At 41.9% G+C, this 26,874-nt stretch overlaps 1 protein-coding gene and 1 long non-coding RNA gene across 2 annotated transcripts; one reads left to right on the forward strand and one right to left on the reverse strand.

Annotated features, from left to right (window-relative positions):
* On the forward strand, positions 1 to 21,853 carry LOC117668114 (uncharacterized). The gene is made up of 7 exons (XM_034421813.3): positions 1 to 389; positions 1,576 to 2,142; positions 2,312 to 2,438; positions 2,598 to 2,680; positions 3,124 to 3,250; positions 5,557 to 7,495; positions 20,405 to 21,853. Exons 2-7 carry the CDS (start codon positions 1,717 to 1,719, stop codon positions 21,687 to 21,689), a joined length of 3,987 nt encoding a protein of 1,328 aa, XP_034277704.2. The 5' UTR covers positions 1 to 389; positions 1,576 to 1,716; the 3' UTR covers positions 21,690 to 21,853.
* On the reverse strand, positions 12,918 to 25,436 carry LOC148116014 (uncharacterized). The gene is made up of 2 exons (XR_015731831.1): positions 25,117 to 25,436; positions 12,918 to 15,482 (listed from the first exon to the last, which is right to left on the reverse strand). It is a non-coding gene; the product is annotated as an uncharacterized LOC148116014 (long non-coding RNA).
* Between the last annotated feature and the right edge of the window lie 1,438 nt (positions 25,437 to 26,874).

Genomic DNA, 26,874 nt, shown 5'->3' on the forward strand with positions numbered 1-26,874 from the left:
GAGGGCAGGAAGTGACTGTTTGCATGCCGAAGGACCGCTTTTCCAGGAAGCGGCGTCCTGTCCAAACGCTGGACCGATTCTGCAGACGGCTTCGTCCTTCCTTCGCTAGCCCTACCTAGCCCGCAGCTGCCGGGCTTGGAAAGCGCCCCTCTTTCCTGGCCTCCTCGCAGGGGAGCCGCGGAATTGACGGGCTCTGGTGAACTGACGAGCCAGTCTTGGGTGATCTCAGTCTCCAGATCTGGAGAGGCGTCCTTCTTGAAAACCCCCAAGATTTCAGCTACTCATTTGCACCCCTTTTAGGGGGTCTATAGGACGCTCATCTCTGCAAAGAGATCTTCTGGGTTAAAGATTCAGTTCTGCACCAGCTCTCTCCTGAGGATCTCTTATCGGTGAGATGGACAGCATATAGATTTATCTGGAAAAGGGGGTCTTGTAGGGAAACCTTCCCAACCTTCCCACCTCCTATACTTCCTTTTTCACCTGCATCATTTTTATGATATGTGCGGTAAGGTTACTTCTGCAAGAAGAGCCTATTCTGGGTTAAAGATGGAATTCTGCACAAGCTCCCTCCTGAGGACCCCAGCAAGCTCAGGGTTTGTTGTCTGTTGAGAGTATCTGCAGGTCGAGGATCTGGGTTTCCTGGCTTGGGAAGGGGTCTCCTTCCTACCACTTGGAGACAAGGAAGTATTCCTTTCAGCAGAAGTCCAAGGGACGAGGTTGATCTGCATCCCATGTCAATATTCCCTAGATATCTGAGTCCTGCCTAAGTAGCAGTTTGGGCAGATAGTTGTAAAAAGATTAAAGCCCACAAACTTCAAGATTTCTAACCTGCACACTGTTTGTGAGGTCTATCTGTGGTGGAAGTTGTTTATGTTGCATTAATAAAAATTTTCCACCCCTTTGCAACTATTTTCATTAGCAGTTGTAATCTGCTGTGTTTGAATGACAGAATAACAGAGTTGGAAGGGACCTTGGAGGCCTTCTAGTCCAACCCTTTGCTCAGGCAGGGGCACCCTATACTATTTCAGACAAATGGTGGTCCAATCTCTTCTTTAAAACTTCTAGTGATGGAGCACCCACAATTTCTGGAGGCAACTTTTTTTTTTTTTTTAATTTGATTTATATGCCGCCCTTCTCCGGAGACTCAGGGCGGCTTACAATGCGTTAAGCAATAGCCTTCATTCTTTTGTATATTTTATACAAAGTCAGTTTATTGCCCCCACAAACTGGGTCCTCATTTCACCTACCTTAGAAAGGATGGAAGGCTGAGTCAACCTTGAGCCTTGGAGAGATTCGAACCAGCAGAAATTGCAGGCAGCTGTGTTAATAACAGGGTGCACTAAACCACTGTACTATCAAGGCTCTTGTTCCACTGATTAATTGTTCTAGGTCAGGAAATTTATCCTTAGGACCCAGATTGTTCGGAGCAATATGCTGACTCTGTAAACTGCTTAGAGAGGCTGTTAAGCACTGTGAAGTGGTATATAAGTCTAATTGCTATTGCGAGGTTGCTTCTCTCCTTTGATTAGTTTCCATCCGTTGCTTCTTATCCTGCCTTGCTTCTATTCTTTGCAGGTCTTGCAGTCATCAAATGTGTGGACGGATGAATGTGAATTTTAAGCAAATTGAATAATGAAAGAAAGTTCTTCCCGTTGTGTTGGATTACTGGATTACTGAATGTACTTTCCATAGAAGCTAATCATTCAAAGGAGAAATATGTCATTCTCCAAGATGGCAGAAGGTGGCTCTCCTTACCATTCTGCTCCCATGAATAAAAGTGGCCTTGTAGATACAGAGGAGCCTTTGGATTTGTTTGGACAAGCAGCAAGAATCAAACAGAACATTCTGGAAGAAGCAGCCACACATTGTGTTGCCCAGTGTTGCCCTTTTAGGGAGCTCTGTTGCCAGGAAGCTGAGGGACTCCAAGTCATATGCAGCCAACTCCATCATCTTTATGATCAGTGGCGGAAACAAGAGGGCCGCATGAAAGCTCAGATGGTAATCCTGCAGCTCTACACCCCACCCACTGAGGTGGAGAGCTGTGTCTGGATGCATGGAGCAGGGTCCAAGTCCCAGGAAGTGACCTTAGCCGAAGGTTTCCTCCTGAGCCATGTGGAGCAGAAAATTCAGCCAAAGCAGCAGGTGAGATCATAAAAACAATATGAATGAATTCTTAAATGTAATCAGGTTGATTTTAATCAACTGTATCCTTGATAGACAAATGATTCCATCCCCCTTCATCCTGATTATTTCCAAGGTCATATAAGAAGCTGGGGCAGGGGCAGTAATGTTCTCTTCACTGCTATTTCAGATTCATCAGCATTTCATGGAGGTGGTCACTCATGGTTCTAAAGCATCAGGAGATGCATCACATCTCCCTCAACAAATAGTCTTTGGGGGAATCCCCAAAGAGGACCTATCTCAGAAGTCAACATCAGGTAAACGGGGTTCATTTTGATGTATTGGGGTCCTCATGAGTTATGGAGTGCCTGAAGTCTTAATATTCCTAAATTTCGTGTACTGTATTACCTTGAGCCCCGTGTGCAGAGTTTTTCTCCAGCTGTTTTTAAAACATGTACTTCCTGTGCTTTTATCAGAAAACGGAACAATGGTGATTATACCAATGGAAAGGTCTTCTCTTTGTGGTGGAGCAGAAACCGTGGCTGGACTTCCAACTCAGGTAGGAGGGTCCCATGTCTCAGAGTGCAACATTATTTAGTCAAGGGACATGCAACTCTTTCCAAAGCGGTCTGAGTCTCTTTTCCAGTGCCAATTTAATATCTCCCATCTAAATAAATTTTCAGAGCATCTTCTCAAAGTTCTGGTACTATCCATAGCATCTCAAACATCTTCTCAAACTTCTTCTAGTTGTTCAATGAAGACTGTGTATGTCCTACTGGATAAGACATTGATTAAATATCATATAGGAACATCCAAATACTTGCTCGATAAGCAACCTTGCAGGAAGTATTGGAATCCATTTTGCTCCCTCATCTTGTCCCAGGAGTGGCTCAAGATGAATATAAAGTTGCTCCCAGTGAGTGGAATATTTTCCATTAGAATAAGGAAATTGCTAATATTTTCTGGAATTGTACATTAATAAGGAGTGTTTTTGTACTACAGATCCCTGTGTCCTTTGAAGATGTAGCTGTGTTTTTCTCTGAGGAGGAGTGGGCTCTGCTGGATTTTGACCAAAAATCCCTGTACAGAGAGGTCATGCTGGAAAATGCTAAGAATGTGGAGTCCATGGGTAAGAGATTTGTTTTACTCTGGGTTCAAATAAATGGAGAAGTATATTCTGATGAGAGATAAGCAGCTTATTAATTTCTCGGGGTGAGGGGGATGCTAAAAATGTGGATTTCATGAGTAAAGGATCCATTTTGCTCTGGTTTTTCAGCAATTAAGGTCTGTACTTTTTGTAGAGAACAGAAATGTCCATATGTGAGTCATGTCCAGAGTTACGTATGTAATACAGACAGCTGTATAAATCAAAATAAGGAGCCGTGCTGGTGTAATGGTTAGAATGCAGTATTGCAGGCTAATTCTGCTGACTGCCGACTGCCAGCAGTTCAGCAGTTTGAGTCTCACTGACTCAAGGTTGAGTCAGCCTTCCATCCCTCTGAGATCGGTAAAATGAGGACCCAGGTTGTTGGGGGCAATATGCTGACTCTGTAAACCGCTTAGAAAGGGCCGCAAAGCACTGTGAAGCAATATATAAGTCTAAATGCTGTTGTTATTGCTGTTGCTAAATAAGTAACTTTAATAGTAAATTAGGATTGATTACAAGAAGGCATTTGATTCTCTGCCACATATTTGGATAATCAAGTGCCCATAAATAATGGGAGTCTAGAAACATCACAAAATTTTTGAAAAGATGAATAGCTCAATGGAAAACATAGTTGCTGGTCAGTGGTGTTAGACTGGGAGGGGAATCTTTCAAGGAGGCTCACTATCACCACTACTTTTGTCAGTGCATTGATTCCTCTCTCAACAATACTGAACAATCAGGCCATGAGAAAAAAATAACATCTGCCAGGTTACTTGGTATAATTTCCATTGGGCATTTTAATTAATTCAGCTTTCTCAATTTTTCCTCTATGGCAGGGGGGTCAAACTCACATTATCACGGTGTCGTCATGTGATGTATTGCAACTTTTTCCCCCTTTGCTAAAGTGGGTGTGGCCAGCACATGATGCATTTGGCCCGCAGGCCGCAAGTTTGACAGCCCTGCTCTATAGATAGTAAGAGTGGCACATTTGCTCAGTCCGAACTAGTGGATATTTGGCTGTACATTCAAACATGAGCAGCAGTTTCATTTCAAATGATGTTTTTGCACACTAATAGACTGTGCATGTATGGAAGAAAGAAACAAGAGGGGCTAATTCTGACTGCACAAGACCAAGCTTTCAGAACAAATGCATACAAAAGCAGAATCGAAAACAACAGCAAATGCCACTTCTACAAAAAAAAAAAAAATTACCGTGTTTCCCTGAAAATAAGACCCCGTCTTATATTTTTTCGAACCCCGAAATAAGCGCTTGGCCTTATTTTTGGGGAGGTCTTATTATTTTAGGGTACATGGAGGAAACCAGAGGAAATGGCGGGAAGTGGCTGCGCATGCGTTTAAATATTTTCGGGGAGGGCTTATTTTCGGGGGGGGGGTATTTTAGTGCATGCACTCCAAAGCCCGATTGGGCTTATTATCAGGGGATGTCTTATTTTAGGGAAAACAGGGTAGTTAGCTGCTGCAAGAAGATTGCACAGACTGACTACAAACAATGCCATGTTATAGAAGCAACAATGGTGCATTGATACTGTGTATCTGCAGAAATTGCCATTTTCCTGCAAGGAAGAACGGGTGGGAACACAAAATAGAAAAAGTAATGAAAAATGAAGATGCTGTGAAGTGCTTAAGTAGAGATAAAAGCAATCTCTGCTCTTGGGGAGTGGGGGGAGGGGATCAGGCACAAGATATCCTGATAGTCTCACTCTGTTTTTCTCACAGATGTTAATTTGAATAAAGTAAGTTATCTGTGTGGCTGATGACCAGTGCAGGGAAAGCTGAGGGTGAAAGAACACACCTGGAATGCAGACCTATTTTTTCAAGGGAGGTCAACTCATCTCAAACATGCTAAATCCCATTTAAGTACAGTTTACTTGTAGCAACAGCACCTCCATTTTCTCCTGATTTAGTTTCAACTTGTCTTCTTCCATATTTGAAATTGAATTTAATCATATTCCAGTCCAGAACTCTAGATGCTACTCCCCAAATTGACCTCAAATTACTTTCCCTAATGCGTAAAAATAATGGAGCTCTGTGGGACCTCATATCTTAGGTGGCTCGTAGCAGTCCAACATTCTGGAGATAACAGGAAGGATCAGAGATGCAGTAAACAAAGTCTCAGACATATTCCCACCACCATGTAGCTTAGAGGGAAAAATCTTGGTACAGTAGTGTTGGAAATAAAAAAGGAGGCTAATATAAAGTGATGGCACTTCATTTTACATCTTAAACAACTCATGTTTAATTTTCTTCTCTATTTTCCTTCCAAACAGATGACAGGGAAGAGCCTGAAGATTATAAAGAACCAGGTGTGAATTCACTGGAAAGGACTGAGACTACAAAAGGGATATTTCAAAATCAGAGAAAACCAAATGTGACTGAAGAAAACTGGTTGAATAATAGGAAGGGAAAATCGTCTATTTTTCAGTATAGAGAAAATTGCAACTTCAATATCCAACCTCACAAAGAAAAAAGAAGCTGTTTAAAGGGTAGGAAAACATTCAGCAATAAATCAGTCATCTCTGAATGTAGTAGAATCCATTCTAAAGAGAAGCAGGTTGAATGCAGGGAACATGGAAAAAAAGATTTGAATCTAGATCTTCCTTTACATCAAAGCATTGAGACACCAAAATCACATAAATATTCTGACAGTGGGAAAAGCTTTACTGACAGCAGTACTTTTAACACCCATAAAACAACCCATAGAGTGGAGAAGTCTTATAAGTGTACAGAGTGCAGAAAGTGTTTCTATACAAGCACTGATCTTACTATGCACAAAAAGTCCCATGCAGGAAAGAAATATAAAAGGATGGAATGTGAAAGGAGGTTCAATATGAGTATTGATTTTACATCTCATAAATGGATCCACAAACGGGAGAAACCATATAGGTGTACAGACTGTGGAAAAAGCTTCACCGCAACTGGTTCCCTTACTGCCCATAAAAGGATTCACACGGGGGAGAAACCATATAAATGCATGCAATGTGGGAAGAGTTTCAGCCAAAGTACTTCCCTTACTTCCCATGAAAGGATGCATACTGGGATGAAACCATATCAGTGCATGGATTGTGGAAAAGAGTTCAGTCAAAGCAGTGATCTCATTTCCCATAAAAGGATCCATACAGGGGAAAAACCGTTTAAATGCCTGGAGTGTGGAAAAAGCTTTACCATGAGACGTGGTCTTACTTCCCATGAAAGGATCCACACCGGGGAGAAACCATACCAATGTACAGATTGTGGAAAGTGCTTTATAAGTAGGAGTGATCTTACTTCCCATAAAAGGATCCACACAGGCGAGAAGCCGTATCAGTGCATGGAGTGCGGAAAAAGCTTCAGTTGGAGCAATAACCTTACTAGTCATCAAAGGATCCACACAGGTGAAAAACCATATAAATGCCTGGAATGTGGGAAGAGTTTCAGCCAGAGCACTTCTCTTACTTCCCATGAAAGGATCCATACAGGGATGAAACCGTATCAGTGTATGGATTGTGGAAAGAGCTTCAGTACAAGCAGTGAACTCATTTCCCATAAAAGGATCCACACAGGGGAGAAACCATATAAATGCACAGAGTGTGGAAAGAGCTTCCGTAAGAGTACTGATCTTATTTCGCATGAAAGGATCCACACAGGAGAGAAGCCATATAGATGTACAGAGTGTGGAAAGTGCTTCAGCCAACACAGAAACCTGTCCTGCCATAAAAGGATCCACACAGGGGAGAAGCCATACAAATGCACAGACTGTGGAAAGAGCTTCACCACCAGTGGTTCCCTCACTGCCCATAAAAGGATCCACACGGGGGAGAAACCATATAAGTGCACCGAATGTGGGAAGAGTTTCAGCCAAAGTGCTTCCCTTAGTTCCCATGAAAGGATCCATACTGGGATGAAACCATATCAATGTCTGGATTGTGGAAAGAAATTCAGTAAAAGCAGCCACCTTAGTTCTCATAAGAAGATCCACTCGGGGGAGAAGCTATACAAATGCACAGATTGTGAAAAGAGCTTTTATACAAGCAGTTCCCTGATATCACATAAGAGGATCCATTCTGGCGAGAAACCATATCATTGCATGGACTGTGGAAAGAGTTTCAATACAAGCAGTTCCCTCAGTTCACATAGGAGGATCCACACAGGAGAGAAACCATATGAGTGCCAGGAGTGTGGAAAGAGTTTCAGTCACAACACTTCCCTCTCCTTTCATAAAAGGATCCACACAAAGAAGAACTCACCTTCTTCTTCCTAGTATATTCCTACAGGATCTACTTTTCGGATCATTGAATGCCACTTTGCATGGTCAACTGCGTCTCCAGTGCACAGGCCCGTGGCTTGCATATCTTTGTTGATGGTGTCTTGCCATTTCTGTTTTGGATACCCGCGAGGTCGCCAACCATTGACTTCAGGTTAGTAGGCAGTCTTGTGAATGGTGAAAGGTGCTGGACTTGTCTATACCAGAGGAGCCAGCCTTCTCTCATCTTCTCTATAATTGGTGCCACACCAAATAACCTACCTGCCTGCATATAATAAATGAGGAACTTCTTTCAGAGTTGTGAAGTTCTGATAAAAGAAGTTACATGGAAGAAAAACTCGGTACATACCTGCAATATGGAAAGAACTTAAGTGATTCCATTTCTAATCAGTATGCCAACATTAAAAGGGAATGGATTATTTAATTAGAGAAAATGAGTTAAAGTGAAAGAAGGTGAAGAGAAGAAATAGAATGGATGGGCCAGATTATGATGATGATAGGAAAGCTTTGGAAGAGCTTCAAGTTACTACAAGAGGAAGGCTAAGATCTTGTCTATGTTGTAGGTACAATATAAATCAACTATATTCAGTCAAATCTGCAGTGAGAGATTTGGGATAACTAAATTTTTATTAAATAATTTGACAATCTATGCCCCATTGGAACATCATTTTGGAGCCATGGTAGTGCAGTGGTTAGAATGCAGCATTGCAGGCTAATTTTGCCAACTGCCAGGAGTTCGATCCTGACCAGTTTACTGATGACTCAGCCTTTCATTCTTCTGAGGTCGGTAAAATGAGGGCCCAGATTGTTGGGGGCAATATGCTGACTGTAAACTGCTTAGAGAGGGCTGTAAAGCACAACGAAGTGGTATATAAGTCTAAGTGCTATTGCTATTTCCTTATCACTGACCAGTGATGAGCAAAAAAGCTGCGGGAACAGGCATGAGCTCCAACTTCCTGCTAGCCTCTCCATTGAATTTCCTTCTGGGAATCTGGCAGGGAGCATTGGAAATCTCCTGTTTCCCTTCTCTTCCCAACAGGCAGGTAAGTGCTTGCTCCCGAGTAGGGGAGAGTACAAGGGATTGTGAGAGTAGGTGGGAAACTGTCTCAGCAATACACCAGCAGTCAGCAGCAATGAGGTAATCATAATTTCTCCAAATTTCATTCCCTTGAAAGTCATTGGTCCCAGAATGGACACATTCTGTAAATTAGCCCTTAGCCACCCAGCATAACCTTGAGGTAAGATGGGCAGCCTATAAATTTATGAATAAATAAATACATTTGAAGTGTATTGGTTCAACTGGGTAGCCCTGTTCACCCAATTAATAGTTATGAGATTTTGAGTAGTATATAGATTATCCAAAACATTTTTTTGCTTCTTAATTATTATCTGTGAGTTGAGTTGGGGATGCTGATTTACAATGTATTTGGGAGCAGACATCTATATTGAATATGACTGGGCTAGAGGTATAAATGATTATAGACATAGCTGTGAATGAGCATTAGCCAGCCCTTAATCCTGATTCCAACTCTGGGCTTGGAGGATTGTGGTTTATCCTTGCTTGCCTGCAAAAATTTTAACTATTTTTCTAAGGTCTGAGGTGGGCCTTTTCTCCCTTCCTCAATTCACTCTTCTGAGACATACACCTTTGATTCTAAACCTGTATTTTTCCCCTATTTCCAGCAAAATTACCCCTTCCCCAATCTTTCGTGTCTTTGTTGTTTCGCTTGAAGATGGAAAGGGCATGTTTGGGTGTGAGATACAATGGTGCATGTAAATAGGAATTAATTTGTTTCCTTATTTTAATGACAATGAAATTTTATTATATTAAATTTTATTTACATTTTTTTGCTCTGGGTCTATCTTATTTTGGAGTATGGCTTTTGACAATGCTACATATGCATAGATACAGATTTGCACATGCCCACATCAAATTTATGGACCAATTCCTTTTCTGAAAATGCAACAGTCCATAGTTAGGATATGGAAGAGACACTACTTTGATCAACTACTTAATATTCAGAAATCCCTGGAAGGAAATGCATTGACTGTTTATTTTCCGATAGGCCTTGAGCTGGCCAAATCTGTAGATGATATTCAATATGATTCAAGCGTCTTATAGTCCGAAAAATATTGTAATTAGTGCATCTTTCTACTCACATTCTGTATGCTTTATTATGTACTGGCTGTAGGCTGTGCAACTGAAGCCTTTTTTTTTTTACTTTGTATCTTGTTGCAAGAATACAAACCTGTTGATTTGAAAATTGGGTGCTTAATCTGGTTCCTGAGCACTGGCTTTTTGGCCAGAAATAAACATTATATCCATCCTTGGTGTGCTTTAATGAGCATTGCATACCGGGCACAATCTCAGACTTTTTTGGACCACAAAATCTCATCTTATTTCCTGTTCAGGGTTGAATCATTTGCTAAACATTCATTTATTCTTAGGCATGTTTCACTTCTATCAAATTTTGTGCATTCCCTGATCAGCATAAAGCTGGTTTCCCAAATTGTGTTCATTGTTGTCTCTCATCTTTCAATTACAACGCGGCATTCCTGAGGATGCTTAATATTCTAAATCACTTGTAATTTGTGCACTCACTAATGTTATCTTTCCCTTTGTATAGAACAGTAATGGCATTTTTCAAGACAAACACATTGTAGAGATCATCACTGGAACTGGAGTCTCCTACAGATTGGAAAACATGTGTTGTTATAAAACTTTACGATATAGGTCTCCATTCAACATATACATGTCACAGCTGTGATGTTCTGACCATTTCACCAGGAACAGATCCTTACTGATTCCTTTGCCCACAGTAATGGACAAAACGTTTTTTTTTTAAAGTAGTATGGATTTGCTACCCAGAATAGCCCCATGACAAGTGGCAAATTTAACAAATAATTTGCAACTACTAAAATTAAAATGGCAATTGTCTGTTTACCTCCAACTGGTCAAAATCCAAAGTCCTAAGAGTTGAAGGATGTACCTGTGACACTTAGATGTAGGTGAGATACAAATAAATAATATATAAAAAGAGAAATGTTTCCATGCATGGAATGTGGAAAATGCTTCAGTAGCACCAGTTTCTTGCGAAAGGTATTCCACACAAAGGAGAAACTTTGGAAATGGTGAAATGAAACCTCAAAGGATTCTTAAATATGCATCCCAAGTACAGAAAAAACTTCAAGCTTTACTCCCCCACAATAATTGGTACTGGTTGCGTCTTTTCTAGCAAAAATTCAACTTTTTTTCCAGTCAGTTCTGCTCTTTATTTCATCTGATAATTCTTACTATCTCAGGAGACCCTTTTCATTATTTGTATTTCATATTTTTGAGAATTGTGTTTGTTTCCTAACTCTTCAAGAACCACCTGTTTCTCTTCCCATTTATTTATATTAAAATAGCTTTATATTTCTCCTTTAATGCATAGCTGCCATCTCCTTCGTATACTTGGCTTTTTTGAAAGGTTCCCCTCAGCCTTCTAAATTTCCACATACTTCTGCAATTTCTGAGGGATTTTTTTTTTCTGAAACTGAATGTCCTTTGACCAGTACTCTCATTTGGAATACAATATTTTCAATATTGGGGTTTTTTTTCCCCTTCAGGATCTCCATTTTGCTGTCCCAAAGCTTCTTCCCAGGTGCCAGAGACACTTTTATTACCCCATATCAAGAATAGAATAGAAAGCAGAGTTGGAAGGGCAAGTCTTCTATTACAACCCTATACCATTTCAGACAAATGGTTGTCCAAAAACTTCCAGTATTAGAGCCTTCACAACATTTGCTGACAAGTCGTTCTGCTGATAAATTGTTTTAACTGTTAGGAAATTTCTCCTTAATTTTAGGTTGCTTCTCTCCTTGATTAGTTTCCATCCATTGCTTTTTGTTCTGCCTTCAGGTGCTTTGGAGAATAGCGTGACTCTCTTTTCTTTGTGGCAGCACCTGATATATTGGAACACTGATATCATGTCACCCCTAGTCCTTCAGGGGCTGTTCCACAAGAAAAGTGTTAACATCTTCGAACTGAAGAGTCCTCACTTAGAAAAGGACTTTGGGACAGGATCCCTCAGCGCTACCATCATTTTACTAGAAGAGGACAGCATTCTCTTTCAGTTGCTCCTCAGAAACGCAGGAGATCTTAGCCCCTTCCAACGTTTCTTTTCTAAAGATTTCAAGAGGCCCAAAGGACCGTTTTTTCTGAGGTGAGTCTGCCAAGACAGTGAAGGAGAGGCGCCAAAAGGGCCACTCACTCCTCAGTAGGGCCTTTCTAGGAAGAAGCACTCACTCTCTTTAACTCTTGGAATAGCTGGAGAGATCGAGAATGGCCGGAACCTTTGATGTCTGAGTGCGCGGCTCCATCTGTAAGTCTCGGAGTTTGGTTCCTCCTGAAGCCTCAAATATATGTTAATCAGCCAATGAATTATTCAGAGACTATGAAATCTGAGTTTTGATCTGGACCACTGAAACTCTGTGATTGTGCCCTCTCCATAATGTCAGAGGAAGAAATTGGTGGCAGAAATAGATGGTTGGATGACTTTGAGCTAGTTATTCTCTCTGTCTGACCCATCTCGCAGGGCTGATGTTCTTTGGAAAACAAGAGGGACCATTAGGTACTCCGCCTCGGTTCCGCAAAATATAAATTGTTTAAAATAATAAACAGACACCACCCGTAAGTTTGATAACCCGGGGTCTGATTAACGATCAAAATATAGGCATTGTGGTAGAGGTGAAGCTCATCTGGTGAGTAGACAGAAATATGTAGCTAAATAGTTAAGCATTGTCCCAAAGATGATTTTTCAAGAGGCAACTAGACTTTCTGGTTTTTCTTGAAGACGTTTCACTTCTCATCCAAGAAGCTTTTTCAAAAAAAAACCCCAGAAACTCCAGTTGCCTATTGAAAATGCACCTTTGGGACAACCATGACCTGGATGACTCAGAATCTCTATAGACATATATAGCATTTCATTCTACCTTCAATATTTCAGTATCTCTAAAGAGACTTCACCTCTTCTCCACCTGGAAGGGCCATTAGATTTTAGTAAAGCTACTAAGGCAGGAATGCTAGATCATTTTTGTGGAAAAGAAAATAGCTTCATGATAAAAACAAATGTGTAGAGCTCTAGTCTCCTGGTGATTACATGCAAATCTTCCTTTTATGGACAGGGTGTGAAATTGGATGTCCCACTTCTGCTTGGATTTCCTGGTGGTGTGTTATCCATGCACGATCCTGCTTCAATTCAAAATTCACAGGTGGGGCAGATGCTGCCTTTTACTGCAACAAAGGGGAAGAGAGCGATTGTCAAGCACATGGGACCTGCAGAAAATAAGAGTGAAATCTTCTGTAGGCAGGGATAACTTCTGTGATTCAAATTGGAGACAGCCACAAAAGGGGTTTGGTTTTTTTTATTTAAAGAACAGGTTTTCTATGCAAAAAGAGGTTTCCGCTGGGAAAGTGACTATAGTCTCAATGATGATGTGGAAAGATCAGTACAACGTCCAAACTTTACTCCCTCAAGCTCCTAACACCTACTTCATCCCCGCGATCATTTTGGCCGTTCGCTCCCCTTTGCTTCCCAGGATTAAAATAGGATCCACCTGGGGGCACCCTCTTGCCAGGAGCTGAAGGAGAAGGGAGGGGGGAAGAGGGAGGGATCTCTATAGGGAGAAGCATTCTCTGCTTTCCACATTAAATTGCTGGCGGTAGGTCCTTTCGTGGAAGGAGGAAGGTGCAACTTACAGGCTGTGCTGGGAAGGCAGTGACACTGGAGGAACTGCAAGGAAGGCGTTGCACGGATCCTGCCCTGTGCGCTTCTCTTGGGGGAACGGAGTCAGGGCGAGGGGCAGAGCCGCCTTTCCCTGCAGGCAAGGCGGTAAGTAGCTTCCACTTTCCTTCCCCTTCGGGTAGATCTGGGAGAGGGAAAGTTCTTGGAAATGTGACTTTTAGATGCTGCTTTTTGGGTCTCCCATAAAATTGTTCCTGCAGTCAAGTTTCTCCTGGAATAGTTTGCCTCCCGGAGCTGTGGGTGCCACAATCACTGGAGGCTTTCAAAAATAGTCTGGACAAGCATTTGACCTGCATGGTAAAGTCTCCTGCCTTGAGCAGAGGGTTGGACTAGAAGATCTCGGAGGTCCCTTCCAATCCTAGGATTCTATCTTCTATGATCATTTCCCAAGGAATTTTCTCTGGTGCTGTTCCAAGTCCAGAAGACTGGTTTAAATGGCTGCTGCCCGCTTTCTCCTGGAATAGCTTGCTTCCAGGAATTTGGGTGCCCTAACTAGACACAAGGAGTGTGCCATCACTCTGCTAAACAACTAATTCCCACAGCAATCAAACTATTTACTAACACTGTATTACTATTATTTTTCTCATCCTTCCTATCTCCTCTCACTTACAACTATAACCTTTATGATTTATATCGTTTTATTTAGTTTCCTAGTATGATTTGATTGCTTATTTAGTATCCTATGACTATCACTAAGTGCTGTATCTTATGATTCTTAATGAATGTATTTTTTTATGTACACTGAGAGCATATACACCAAAAACAAATTCATTAGATTTCCAATCACACTTGGCCAATAAAGAATTCTATTCTAATCACTGAAGGTTTTCAAAAATAGACCAGACAACCATTTGATGGGGAAGGTATATGATCTTTTGCCTTCAGCACGGGGTTGGACTAAAACCTCGGAGGTCTCTTCCATTCCTAGGATTCTGTGTTCTATGATGATTTCCCATGGAATTTTCTCTGGTGCTGTGTCAGGTCCAGAAGACTTTGTTGTAAATGGCTGCTGAATTCCCTGGAGGAATTCCATGAGCCATCCTGCATAGCCCCATTATTGCCTTGCTGATGCCAGAATGCTATGAACCCTGGGGGGAGGGAGAGGGTGCCAGCAAGGGGAGGGAGCCAAGAAACCATTCCCAATGCCTCCTCAAGCATGGGAATGGAATGCAGACAATGGTCATGCCCACCAAGCATGAACTGTTACCAAAACAATTTGTTTGAATTTCATTGGACACCAGGGAGATAATGGGGGGGAGGGCTTGGGAGAGAGGAAAGTGAGTGGGCAGTCTTCACACCCCCCACACCCCCAAACCTCAGATCTGGCAGCCTCCTATCTTGTAACCTCTTGGCTTTAGTAAATCTTCCACTATGAATGCAGTTGAAGGCTCTTTCATGCAGATGAAGGCTCTTTGTTCCTAAATGACCAGGTAGGAGAGAAAGGGGGAGGGTCCCTCCTTGGTGCCATTGTTCAGGGTGAGTCACTCAGGAGGATCCACCTCAGAGGAGGGAAAGGGTCCTTCTGATGCCCTTTAATCCTCAGGATTAAATTTACCCCCGTTTCTTTCCTTCATGAATTCCTTTTCATTTTTTATTTGGTCCTTTTTATATTGCACTGGAGAAAGTCTTGTAACTGTGTGCATTTAAAAAGGATTCTTCCCTTTCCTGTAGGCTGTTCCAAAGGACAAGTCCCACCTGTAGAAAAAACAGTTTTTGTTGTCTTCCCTGTCTTCCTTGAGTTGTGGTGGTGCAGCGGTTAGAGTGCAGTACTGCAGGCTACTTCTGCTGAGTGTTGATTCCCAGCAGTTTGGCAGTTCAAGTCCCACCGGCTCAAGGTTGACTCAGTCTTCCATCCTTCAGAGGTTGGTAAAATTAGGACCCAGATTGTTGGGGGCCAGAGGCTGATTCTGTAAACTGCTTAGAGAGGGCTGTAAAAGCACTGTGAAGCGGTATATAAGTCTTAAGTGCTATTGCTATTGCTATTATTTGAGAGCAACATAACTCCATGGGATATAGGTTGGGATCTGCTTGAGACATCTGGAGTCAAGCTTTGGGTGATGCTTTAATTCATGGCTGAGAAACCTTCTGAATTTAATCCCTGGTCCTTCCACATTTTTCAGTTTTCCTCTCACCCAATGTTAGCAGCTTCTGTGTATTGTTGCTGTGGCTGCAAGGTAAACGGATTCCCTAGTTACCATAGAAATAGGCTAGAATTGCATTGCAGGTTCAAGAATATTGTTAGGATGTTTAATAGCAAGTTAGTCCTTTGCTGTTTTTTTTCCCCACTGGTAGATATTATACAGGTAGTTTATTGTTTATTGCTTATTTATTGGTTCAATTTTTATATGCCGCCCTTCTCCGGAGACTCAGGGCGGCTTACAATGCATTAAGCAATAGCCGTCATACTTTTGTATATACCTGCTTAGTAGGGCTTTCGGGCCCCCCTAAGCGGTATTCTTTTTTATACAAAGTCAGCTTATTGCCCCCACAATCCGGGTCCTCATTTTACCTACCTGGAAAGGATGGAAGGCTGAGTCAACCTTGCGCCTGGTGAGATTTGAACTTGCAGTAATTGCAGGCAGCTGGTGCTACTTAATAGCACTTTAGTCTGCTGCGCCAACAAGGCTCTTCCTTGGCTCTTACAAGGAACTACTACAGGTAGTTCTCAACTTACGACCATAATTGAGCCCGAAATTTCTTGTTACATGAGATATTTTTTAAGTGAGTTTTGCCCCATTTTACGACATCTCTTGCCACAGTGGTTAAATGAACCACTGCAGTTGATAAATTAGCAAAACAACGAGAAACCCTTTTCAGAAGGAGTTAAGTGAATCTGGCCTCTACACTGATTTTGTCATAAGGTCACCAACGGGGATCACATGATCTTGGGACATAGTAACGGTTGTAAATATGAATCAGTTGCCAAGCATTTTAATTTTGATCACTCGATCATGGGGATGCTACAAAGATCGTTAAGTATGAAAAATGATCATGTTACTTTTTTTCAGTGCCATTGTAACTTTGAGCGGTCACTAAATGAACTGTTGTAAGTTGAGGACTGCTTATAATGGCCTTGTCACTGTCTTCTGGAATCTTGGTTCTTTGTACCCCAGAGGATTAACAGCGGTTGAGCTTCCAACTCAGGTAGGAATATTCTCCCCTCCCTTAAAGTGCCAGTCTGATCTACTGAGGAGGTCTCCAATATTGTGCAAAACAACGAGAAACCCTTTTCAGAAGGAATTTCCTCTTAATTGGCTAGGAAGCCAGATAAAGTTGACATCTCATAGTGCTTCCTGAAGGCCCTCTTCCAACATTTTCAGACAGTTCTTCTCCAAGCTCTGTGTTGAGGGACAATGATGGACAATATTCGGCATTGGTTAAAATGTCACAGGACTCTACCTGTCCTTTTTCAGGTGGCTACCTTCTGAGAAGGGCTGAAACCTTCAATCAACAATGCATTCAAGCCAATGGTGGGATTCAAAATTTTTTACTACTGATTCTGTGGGCGTGGCATGGAGGCCGTGGCATGGCATGGCTTGGTGGGTGAGGCAGGGGAAGGATACTGTAAAAGCTCCATTTCCTCCCCACTTCAGGGGAAGGTTACTGCAAAATCCACATTACTGGTTATGACCAGTTCTGGAGAATAGGAAATTTTGAGTAGTTCGGAGAACCGGTAAATACCACCTCTGACTGGCCCTGCTCCCATCTATTCTCTGCCTCCCGAGTCCCAGCTGATAGGAAGGAAATGGGAATTTTGCAGTATCCTTCCCCTGGAGTGGGGAGGGAATGGAGATTTTACAGCGAACTACTCGAAATTTCTGCTACCAGTTCTCCAGAACTGGTCAGAACCTGCTGAATACCACTTCTATTCCAAGTTCCATCCCATCAGAGGGCAGAATAAGGGGTTGCTGCTCCTGAGGAATCAGCCAAACTATTACAAGTAGTCCACGACTTATGACCACAATCGAACCTAATGTTTCTGTTGCTAAGCAAGTCATTTGTTAAGTGAGTTTTGCCCCGTTTTATGGCCTTTCTTACCACATTTGTTAAATGAATCACTACAGTTGTTAAGTTAGTGGCACGGTTGTTAATAGAACCTTGCTATCTCATTGAATTTGTCAAAGGTCTAAAAAAAGTGACCCCCAGGACACTACAATCATCATAAATTTGAGTCAGTTAACAAGCATCAGAATTTTGATCACATGAACATGGGGATGCTGCAACGATTATTAATTCCACTTTATAACGCCATGATAAGACCACACCTGGAATACTGCACCCAGTTTTGATCACCACAATGTAAAAAAGATGTTGAGACGCTAGAAAGCGATCAGAGAAGAGCAAACAAAATGATTAGGGGACTGGAAGCCAAAACATATAAAGAACAGTTGCTGGAATTGGGTATGTCTAGTTTAATGAAAAGAAGGACTAGGAGTAACATGATAACGGGGTTCTAATATCTAAGGTGTTGCCACAAAGAAGAGGGAGTCAAGCTATTCTCCAAAGCACTTTGAAGGCAGGACAAGAAGCAATGGAGACTTATCAAGGAGAAAACCAACTTAGAACTAAGGAGAAATTTCCTGACAGTGAGAAGAATGAATCAGTAGAACAGCTTGCCGCCAGAAGTTGTGGATGCTCCATCATTGGTGGCTTTTAAGAAGAGGCTGGACAGCCATTAGTCTGAAAGGGTATAGGGCTTCCTGCCTGAGCAGAGGGTTGGACTAGAAGACCTCCAAGATCCCTTACAACTCTATTATTCTGTTTTGTTATTAATTTTAAGTATGAAAAATGGTCAAAAATCTTTTTCAGTTCTGTTGTAAGTTTGGTCACTAAATGAACTGTTGTAAATTGAGGACTACCTGTATACAATTAACCAAGAGGTATTCTTAGCTAGAGGCTTTAGTTTGTTTATTCCTTTGGAAAGATTCTCCAAAGAAGATATTTGCCCTGCTTAGAAATGTTGCTGGTTGTTTTGTTCAGTAAGAAGAAAACTTGTATATAATTTATTGAAATTTTCATTACTAGGAATGTTTTCTTTCTGTTTCAGAATTCGGTACTGTTTAAAGAAAATAACTGAGTTTTTCTCCATGGAGGAGTGCGTCCTGCAGGATTGTGAGCAAAAAGCCCAACATCAAGAGGTCATGGTAGAAAATGCAAGCAATATGGCTTCCTTAGGTAAGGGATTTTCTTTCCTCTGTCTTGAAAATGTGGTGGAAGTGAGCAGTTTCTCTGTTTCTAAGATGAAATGCTAGTCTGTTCATTGTGTACAGTTGAGAAAGTTCTTAACTGTATTTTTACTTCTATGCTGTCTGTTAAGTGGGCTAAACCCTCCACACTGCCACCAGGAGGAGGAGAGGTCTTCTCCCATGCAATTTCTTAACTAGTCAGATTGTGATCCTGTTTCACTTCTTAGATAAGACTTAGGAGTTGCTTTCATTTTGCTACTGTCAGGCATGCATCAGTCCGATCACTTACAAAACAAATACCCTCGATTCCATCTAATTGAAGCGATAGGTTCTTTTACTAAAAGACGTTGGTTGCAGTAGGGTAAAACTAAATTTCCATGCTCAAAAGATACAAAAAGTTTCCCCTCTTCCCAGCTCTCCCCCCATGACCAGTCTGTCTTCAGCCAATAAGGATCCGCCTAGGTGTTTTGAGAATGCTGAGATGTTTGGGGCAATCCACCTTCTTTCTCAGGGTGCATGGCTTTGAGTGCTGGTACAAATTGTTTTGGAGTTTCACTGTTCTTCGTCAGCTATCATCTCCCGCTTCTCTATTTCCCATCACCTACACATACAGGTAGATTGCACATTTGTTGTCCTCCCAATGTCCTCTTCTTATTTCCTAGCTTTTGATGGCAGGATGCCAGCAAGGCACCAAGCCGAAGATCGCATACATTCCAGGTGCTTATAATAGTGGCACTTAAGAGGCCCAGGGTTTATCACAAGGATGTTAATGGTAGGGAAGTGGATTGTTTGATAGTCAGATTTTCCAAAAATGAGACTTTTCATTCTGGTGATTCCCCCAAACACCATTATCATGAAGACCTTCCTTTGGCTCAGCTAGAGGAGAATGAGCATGTCCAGACTAAAAACTGTTATTTTCAAGGGAAAATTTCCTCAAGCAGAGAAGGCAAAACTTCATGACATAAATCAGTCCTTCCACTTTCTCAGATGTAAATTCAGCTAACTGGTTCTCTCTCATCATCCAATTTTGAAAAAAGTCAGCTTTGAAGAGTCCCTCCTGTATCTTTGGAACTGAATGGAAAGGAGCAGCAGAGCTGATGAGGCCCCATCCTGAGTCTCACAATGATTTTCCCAAAGCATTATGAGTTTGCATTCTGCAGCACAGAGGGCAAGAAGGAAGCCTGGGGCAGATCTTATATCAATTAGATATGAAGCATAACACCATGTTTTGAACACAACCTGATAGAAGCAAAGAGAAGAACCACACAAAGACGTAAAAGAGAAAGAGTTAGTGGTGGGAGTTTTAGTTCATACCTCAGTTTGCATCAATTTTCCTTTTTTCTTCTCTTTTCCATGTAGGTGATGAATTGACGATAGAGGGTGCTGGCCAAGAGATGGTAGCACCTTTTCTAACAGTCAATAAGGAAGTTGCCCAAAGAATGAGTGAAAAGGAAAGGCCTGAAGAAAAGGAGTTAAAGGAGGAGCTGGGGAAACACTCTAGTTCCCAATATGCAGATATCAGCGTTTTCTTGCACAGTGATGATCCCCAAGAAAAAGGAGCATGTCCAGGATGCGGAAAAATACTCAGAGGTGAATTGGGATTATGTGACTGTTATACAAGCCATCCCCTTACGTTCCATAAAAACATTCACAAAACAGAAGATCCATTCCAAGGCCTTGAATTTGGAGAAAACATCAGTCAGAAAAATCACCTGAATTCATATCAGAGTGTCCACAAAGATAGGAAGCAGCATCAATGCATCACCTGTGGAAATAACTTCAGAACCAGTGCAGCCCTTATTTCCCACCAAAGCATCCACAGAGAGGAGAGGTTGTATCAATGCAGGGAGAGTAGAACGAGGTTTCCTTGGAGCAAGGAACCAAATTCCAGGAAAAAAAGCCCCACTGGGAATAGCTCATGTAAATGCCTGGAATGTGGGAAGAGCTTCCGCTCTGCAACTCACCTCACTTTCCACAATAGAATCCATACAGGAGAAAAGCCATATCATTGCACGGTGTGTGGAAAGAGCTTCACCCAAAATGGCAATTTCAATTTACATAAGAGGGTCCACACCGGAGAGAAGCCATATAAATGCACAGAGTGTGGAAAATGTTTCAAGGCCCCAGGTGCTCTTACTTCCCATAAGAGGATTCACACAGGGGAGAAACCCTATGAATGTCTGGAATGTGGAAAATGTTTCAGCAGACGTGATACTCTAACTTTACATAATAAGATACATAAAGGGGAGAAACCTTATCAATGCCTGCACTGTGGAAAGAGCTTCAGTCAAAAAGTTCATCTTAAGTCACACGAGAGGATCCATACGGGGGAAAAACCATTTCAATGCATGGAGTGTGGAAAGAACTTCCGTGTCTCAACAAGCCTTACTGCCCATCACAGAATCCACACAGGGGAGAAGCCCTTTCAATGCCTGCAGTGTGGAAAGCTCTTTGCCAGTTCTGGTGGCTTTCATGCCCACGAACGGATCCACACAGGGGAGAAACCGTACAAATGCCTGGAGTGTGGAAAGAGCTTCAGTAAACCCAGCCACCTAACTTCCCATAAAAGTATCCACAGTGGAGAGAAACATTATCAGTGTACTGAGTGTGGGAAGCGCTTCAGTCAAACAAGTCACCTTAATATTCATAAAAGGATCCACACAGGGGAAAAGCCATATAAGTGCACCGAATGTGCCAAATGCTTCACCGACTCTGGGGCCCTCGTTCGCCACAAAAGGATGCACTCTGGAGAAAAACCATTTGAATGCAAGGAATGTGGAAAAAGCTTCAGTCAAAAAAAAACTTTTATAATACATTACAGAATCCACACTGGGGAGAAACCCTACAAATGCACTGCATGTGAAAAGAGCTTCAGTGATCCTCAAGAACTTGCTTCCCATGAAAGGATCCACACTGGGGAAAAACCTTATAAATGTGTGATATGTGGAAAGGGCTTTAGGACCTCCAGTGACCTTAGTTCCCATAAGCGGACCCACACAGGTGAAAAGCCCTATCAGTGTGGTGAGTGTGGAAAGTGCTTTAGTCAAAACAGTTCCCTTAGTAGCCATAGAAGAATTCACTCAGGAGAGAAACCATATAAATGTATGGAGTGTGGAAAGTGCTATACACATAGCAGTGCTCTTAATTACCATAGAAGGATACACACAGGTGAGAAACCACATAAATGAGTTGAATATAAAGAAGTAATTACTTAGAATCAGTAATGTAATATCCATAGAAACTCACCCACTGAAGAAACCATTAAATGTATCAAATATGGAAAGAGCTGTATTTAAAATACTTCCCTTATTTTTCTTGCAAAAAGATATTAAAAATATATTAGTTGCATTTTTATACATTGTTATTCCTTCAGAATAGTGAAGACAGTGGAATGGGCCAGCCCTTCTTCTTGCACTGTAATATTCACCTTTTTTCCCTTGTTAGATCTGATGATCTTCCTTTTCAGATCAAGACTAAGGATTTTGCTTTGCTTTTTGCTTCTTTGCATAGCTAAAGCAGCTTTGTCTTTTTTACGCGGAAAGAGACTGCCAGACAAAGTACGACTTGGTTACAAATAATGTCCCATAGAGAAAGAGAAGGGGGGTGGGGGCAGGGAGAAAATGATGTATCTAAAGTATTATGGTGAGGAGAGGCAGTATTGTACAGTACTGCAAGAATGTTTTTGTCTGCACAAATTTCCTCTGCACAGAAGTACATATATTGTCACCACTAGCAACAACTAGGAGAGATTTCCCATCTCTGAAGGATATGTGAAATATAAATATTTAAAATTCATTTACCATATTAATATTTTATTAATATGGATCGGTCTGAAGTGGCTCCTCACTCTGCTCCTCTTGGTCAGGAATAAAATGGTCGGCCAAATGAAGGAGTTTATAGGACACCTTTGGAAGAGCTTCAATTTACTACAAGAGGGAGACCAAACTCTTGTCTTTGTGATAGGTACAATATACCTTGCCTTAATGGAATGTAACTAAGCATATGCCCCAAATATAAATATGCAGTGTGGTATTGGAAATACCCAGGTTTTATTTTTTTATTTATTTATTTATTGGTTCGATTTATATGCCGCCCTTCTCTGGAGACTCAGGGCGGCTTACAATGCGTTAAGCAATAGCCTTCATACTTTTGTATATACCTGCTTAGTAGGGCTTTCGGGTCCCCCATCATTTTACCTACCTCGAAAGGATGGAAGGCTGAGTCAACCTTGAGCCTGGTGAGATTTGAACTTGCAGTAATTGCAGGCAGCTGGTGCTACTTAACAGCACTTTAGTCTGCTGTGCCACCAAGGCTCATTTTATTAAACCATTACCAAATAGAAAGTAAGGGTTTTTTCCCTTCCTAAAATTTACCTGTGAATTGGGTTGAGAATGCCAACTTAGATTGTTCGGAACAGACATCTGTGTTAATTATGAATAGAAACTAATCAAGGAGAGAAGCAATCTAGAACTAAGGAGAAATTTCCTGACAGAACAATTAGCCAGTGGAACAACTTGCCTCCAGAAGTTGTGAATTCTCCAACACTGGAAGTTTTTAAGAAGAGACATTTGTCAGAAATGGTATAGGGTTTCCTGCCTGAGCAGGGGATAGGACTAAAAGACCTCCAAGGTCCCTTCCAACTCTTATTCTATTCTGTGCTGTGCTGTGCTGTGCTGTGCTGTGGTATAGTGGAGCTCTTTTTTTTTCCACTCTGAATAGATTGCCAGCCAAAATACAAGTTGGTTACAAAGTAATGTACAGACAGAGGGGGGGTGAGAGGGGATGAAAGAAAAAGTATGTATCTTAAGTGTTATGGTGAGGAGAGGCAGTCAAAAGCCTTGGTGGCGCAGCAGACTAAAGTGCTGTTAAGTAGCACCAGCTGTCTGCAATTACTGCAAGTTTGAATCTCACAAGGCTCAAGGTTGACTCAGCCTTTCATCCTTTCAAGGTAGGTAAAATGAGGACCAGGATTGTGGGGGCAATAAGCTGACTTTGTATAAAAAAGAACACCGCTTAGGGGGCGCCGAAAGCCCTACTAAGCAGGTATATACAAAAGTATGAAGGCTATTGCTTAATGCATTGTAAGCCGCCCTGAGTCTCTGGAGAAGGGCGGCCTATAAATCAAACCAATAAATAAAATCAATAAATAAAGTACAGTACTGCAAGAATGTTTTTGACTGCTAAAAATTTCCTCTGTAGAAAAGTACATATATGGTCACCACTAGCAACAACTAACAGATTTCTCATCACTGGATGGAGACCAATAGTTGAGAAATATGAAATATTTAAAATTCATTTACTTACCATATTAATATTTTATTATACACTTCATCTTCGTTCTTAACTGGCACCTCACTCTGCTCCTCTTGGTCATATTTTTTCTTTAGTGTATAGCATGTAAAAGATTTACTGTATTTTTCGAATTGTAAGATGCATTTCCCCCCAAAAAAGTGGGTGGAAATATCTGTGCATCTTATAGAGCGAATATTGAGGGGGGTTGGTGCAGCACCAATCAGCTGTTCTAGATGGCAGGAATCACCGCAGTTCGTTCAGCGGCGAACGGACAGCGGCGAACAGGCAGTGGGGACCATGCAGCAGTGACCAGGCCACAGCGAATGGGCCAGTGTATGGGCTGCGGCTGTGGCAATCTCCGCCACCTAGACGGCGGTATTCTGGGAGGCAAATCCAATCACCAATCAGCTGCTCAGCAGCGAAGGTTCCAGCATTCCCTGGCGGCGGTGACAGCTCAGCTGAGTTGACTGGTGGTGGGCGCAACGGAGCACAGCCCTGACGAGCCACTTGCTGGGGGTGTGATAACGTGCTGAAGTTGACCAGGCTGTTTTCTGTTTGCTGCAGGGACGCTAGCCAGATGAATACCGGATGGATGCTGGGAGGCAGAGCAATTTTTCCCCCCTTGTTTTCCTCCTCTAAAGCTAATGCTTTATAGTCCAAAAATTACATTAATTTGATTCTTGACAACTGGAGAGAGTGAACTGTGAAGGTGAGGCTCTAAATACAGTCTATTTATGAGGAAAAGCCAGAGTTCATAGGAAGGGATTACAACTCAAAATAGTTAGCAAAGTGCCACAGGTATCACAGCCGCCATCTTTGATCACCTCAGATCAGGGGCTCTTCCTCACAAAAGGTGTTGGTATCAAGAAAGAAGCTGGAAATACCTACTCACATACTTATCAGCTCTACACGCATGTAAATTAGGTTTGAGATCATGTATTTTCATAACAGATATGTTGTTATTCACGATTAATGTCAGTATTATTTTTAATTTATTGTATGTCTATTGCTGGTCGATGACCGTAATAAAGTTTTATTCTATCCTATTCTTCTATTCTAAGCTGGAAGTATCTCAGAGAAGGAAGCCTCTTCCATCCCTATATGAGGTAAATTTTTCCTAGAACTGGATGTCTTTGGGCAGTATTTTATTTCTTTATATTAAATGTATATGCTTCCTTGAGAATTTGAATATTATTGGGGGAATTTTTCCCTTCAGGACCTCAGTTTTGCTCTCCCACAGCTTCTTCCCATGCCCCACAGTCGCTTATCCCAAATCAGAGGCTGTTCCTTTAAAAAAAGAAGGGGGGGGAGAAATAGTATTACCATCTTCCAGCTGGGTAGCTCTTCCCTGGAAAAGACATTTGGGGCAGAATCCCTCAGCGCTACCATCATTTGACTAGAAGCCAGCTTTCCCCTTCAGCTGCTCTTCGGACAGGCGGGAACTCTTAGCCCCGCCCCTGCCAACGGTTTTTTTCCTAAAGATTCCAAGAGGCCCAAAGGGCCGTTTTCTTTCGACGAAAGTCCGCCAGGACAGTGAAAGAGAGGACCGGAAGGGCCACCCGCTCCTCAGTAGGGCCATTCTAGGGAGAAGCAGTCGCTCCCTTTAACCCTTGGAGTTGCTGGAGAGATCGAGGAAGCCGGTGTCTCTGTGTGCGGCTCAGTCTGCGAATCTCTCCAGTGGGACTCGCGGGGCGGAGTTCGGATCCTCAAATATATATTAATCAGCCTCCGGAGACTATGAAGTCTGAGTTTTGACCTGGACAGCCACTTGTCTGAAATGGGATAGGCCAGGGTCTCCTGCCAGGGCAGGGGATTGGACTAGAAGACCTCCAAGATCCCTTCCAGTTCTATTCTATTTTCAACTCTGCAACTCTGCCCTCTCCAATACTGTCAGAGGGAAAAAATAGTGTCAGCTCCCTTGCTTAGCAGTACAAACTGAGAGACCATAAGATCTAATCTTATATTTAAGTGGTCAATAGAGGAGGCGTGCATAAGTGCATTAACGTGCCTATCGTCCCTGTCGTTGTATTTTTATTTTCTTATTCTTGTTCTCGTTTTTGTTTGACAAATTCCAGTAAATAAATAAATAATCCCTATTGATGCACAGAAACTGGTTTTGATGGCTTTCAGCCAGTTATTCTCTGACCCACCTCGCAGGGCTGAGGGACCATTAGGTATCTCGGTTCCACAAAATAAAGGTGGGATATAAATTGTTTTTAAAAATAGACACCATCTGTAAGTTTGATGACCCCTTGTCTGATTAATGATCAAAATATATTGTGGTATAGGTGAAGCTCATCTCCTGGTGAGTAAACAGAAATAGCTACTTAGTTACTCATTGTCCCAAATGTACATTTTGAAGAGGCAACTGGACTTTCTGGGGTTTTTTGAAGATGTTTCACTTCTCATCCAAGAAGCATCTTCAAGGAAAAACCCAGAAAGTCCAGTTGCCTCTTGAAAAAGCACCTTTAGGACAACCATGACCCGGATGACAGAGAATCTCCATAGACATATTATTAATGTAGCTCTTCATTCCACTTTCAATATTTTATTTTTGCAGTATCTCTCAAGAGACTTCCCCTCTTCTCCATATTCTGCTAGGGCCCTGGTGTTTTAATAAATGTATCCAAGGGAAGGCTCTAGCTTCCTGGTGATTACAAGCATAGCTTGTATCTTCCCATAGCTTTCTTTGGACAGGATATGAAATTGGATTTCCTGTTGGTGTGTGATCCATGCGCAATCCCGCTTCAATGCGAAATTCACAGCAGGTGGAGCAGATGCTGCCTTTTACTGCAAGGGAGGGGAAAATCGCGATTGTCAAGCACGACAGACATGCAGAAAATGTCTGTAAGTGGGGATAACTTCTGTTATTCAAACAGGAGACAGCCACAGCAAGGGAAAGTCAGAGGGTTTTTTAAAAACAAATCTGTTTCTTTGCAAAAAGAGGTTTCCGCTGGGAAAGTGACTATAGTCTTTTGCGTGGGAAGATCGGGACAAGTCCAAACTTTACTCCCTGAACCCCTAATTCCTCTCGAGCAGACCTTGGGCGTCTGCTTTCATTTTTTTCCCAGGATTAAAACA

The sequence above is a fragment of the Pantherophis guttatus genome, chromosome 2 (assembly GCF_059756535.1).
Source record: "Pantherophis guttatus breed Tessera chromosome 2, ASM5975653v1, whole genome shotgun sequence".
NCBI classification, from domain to species: Eukaryota; Metazoa; Chordata; class Lepidosauria; order Squamata; family Colubridae; genus Pantherophis; species Pantherophis guttatus.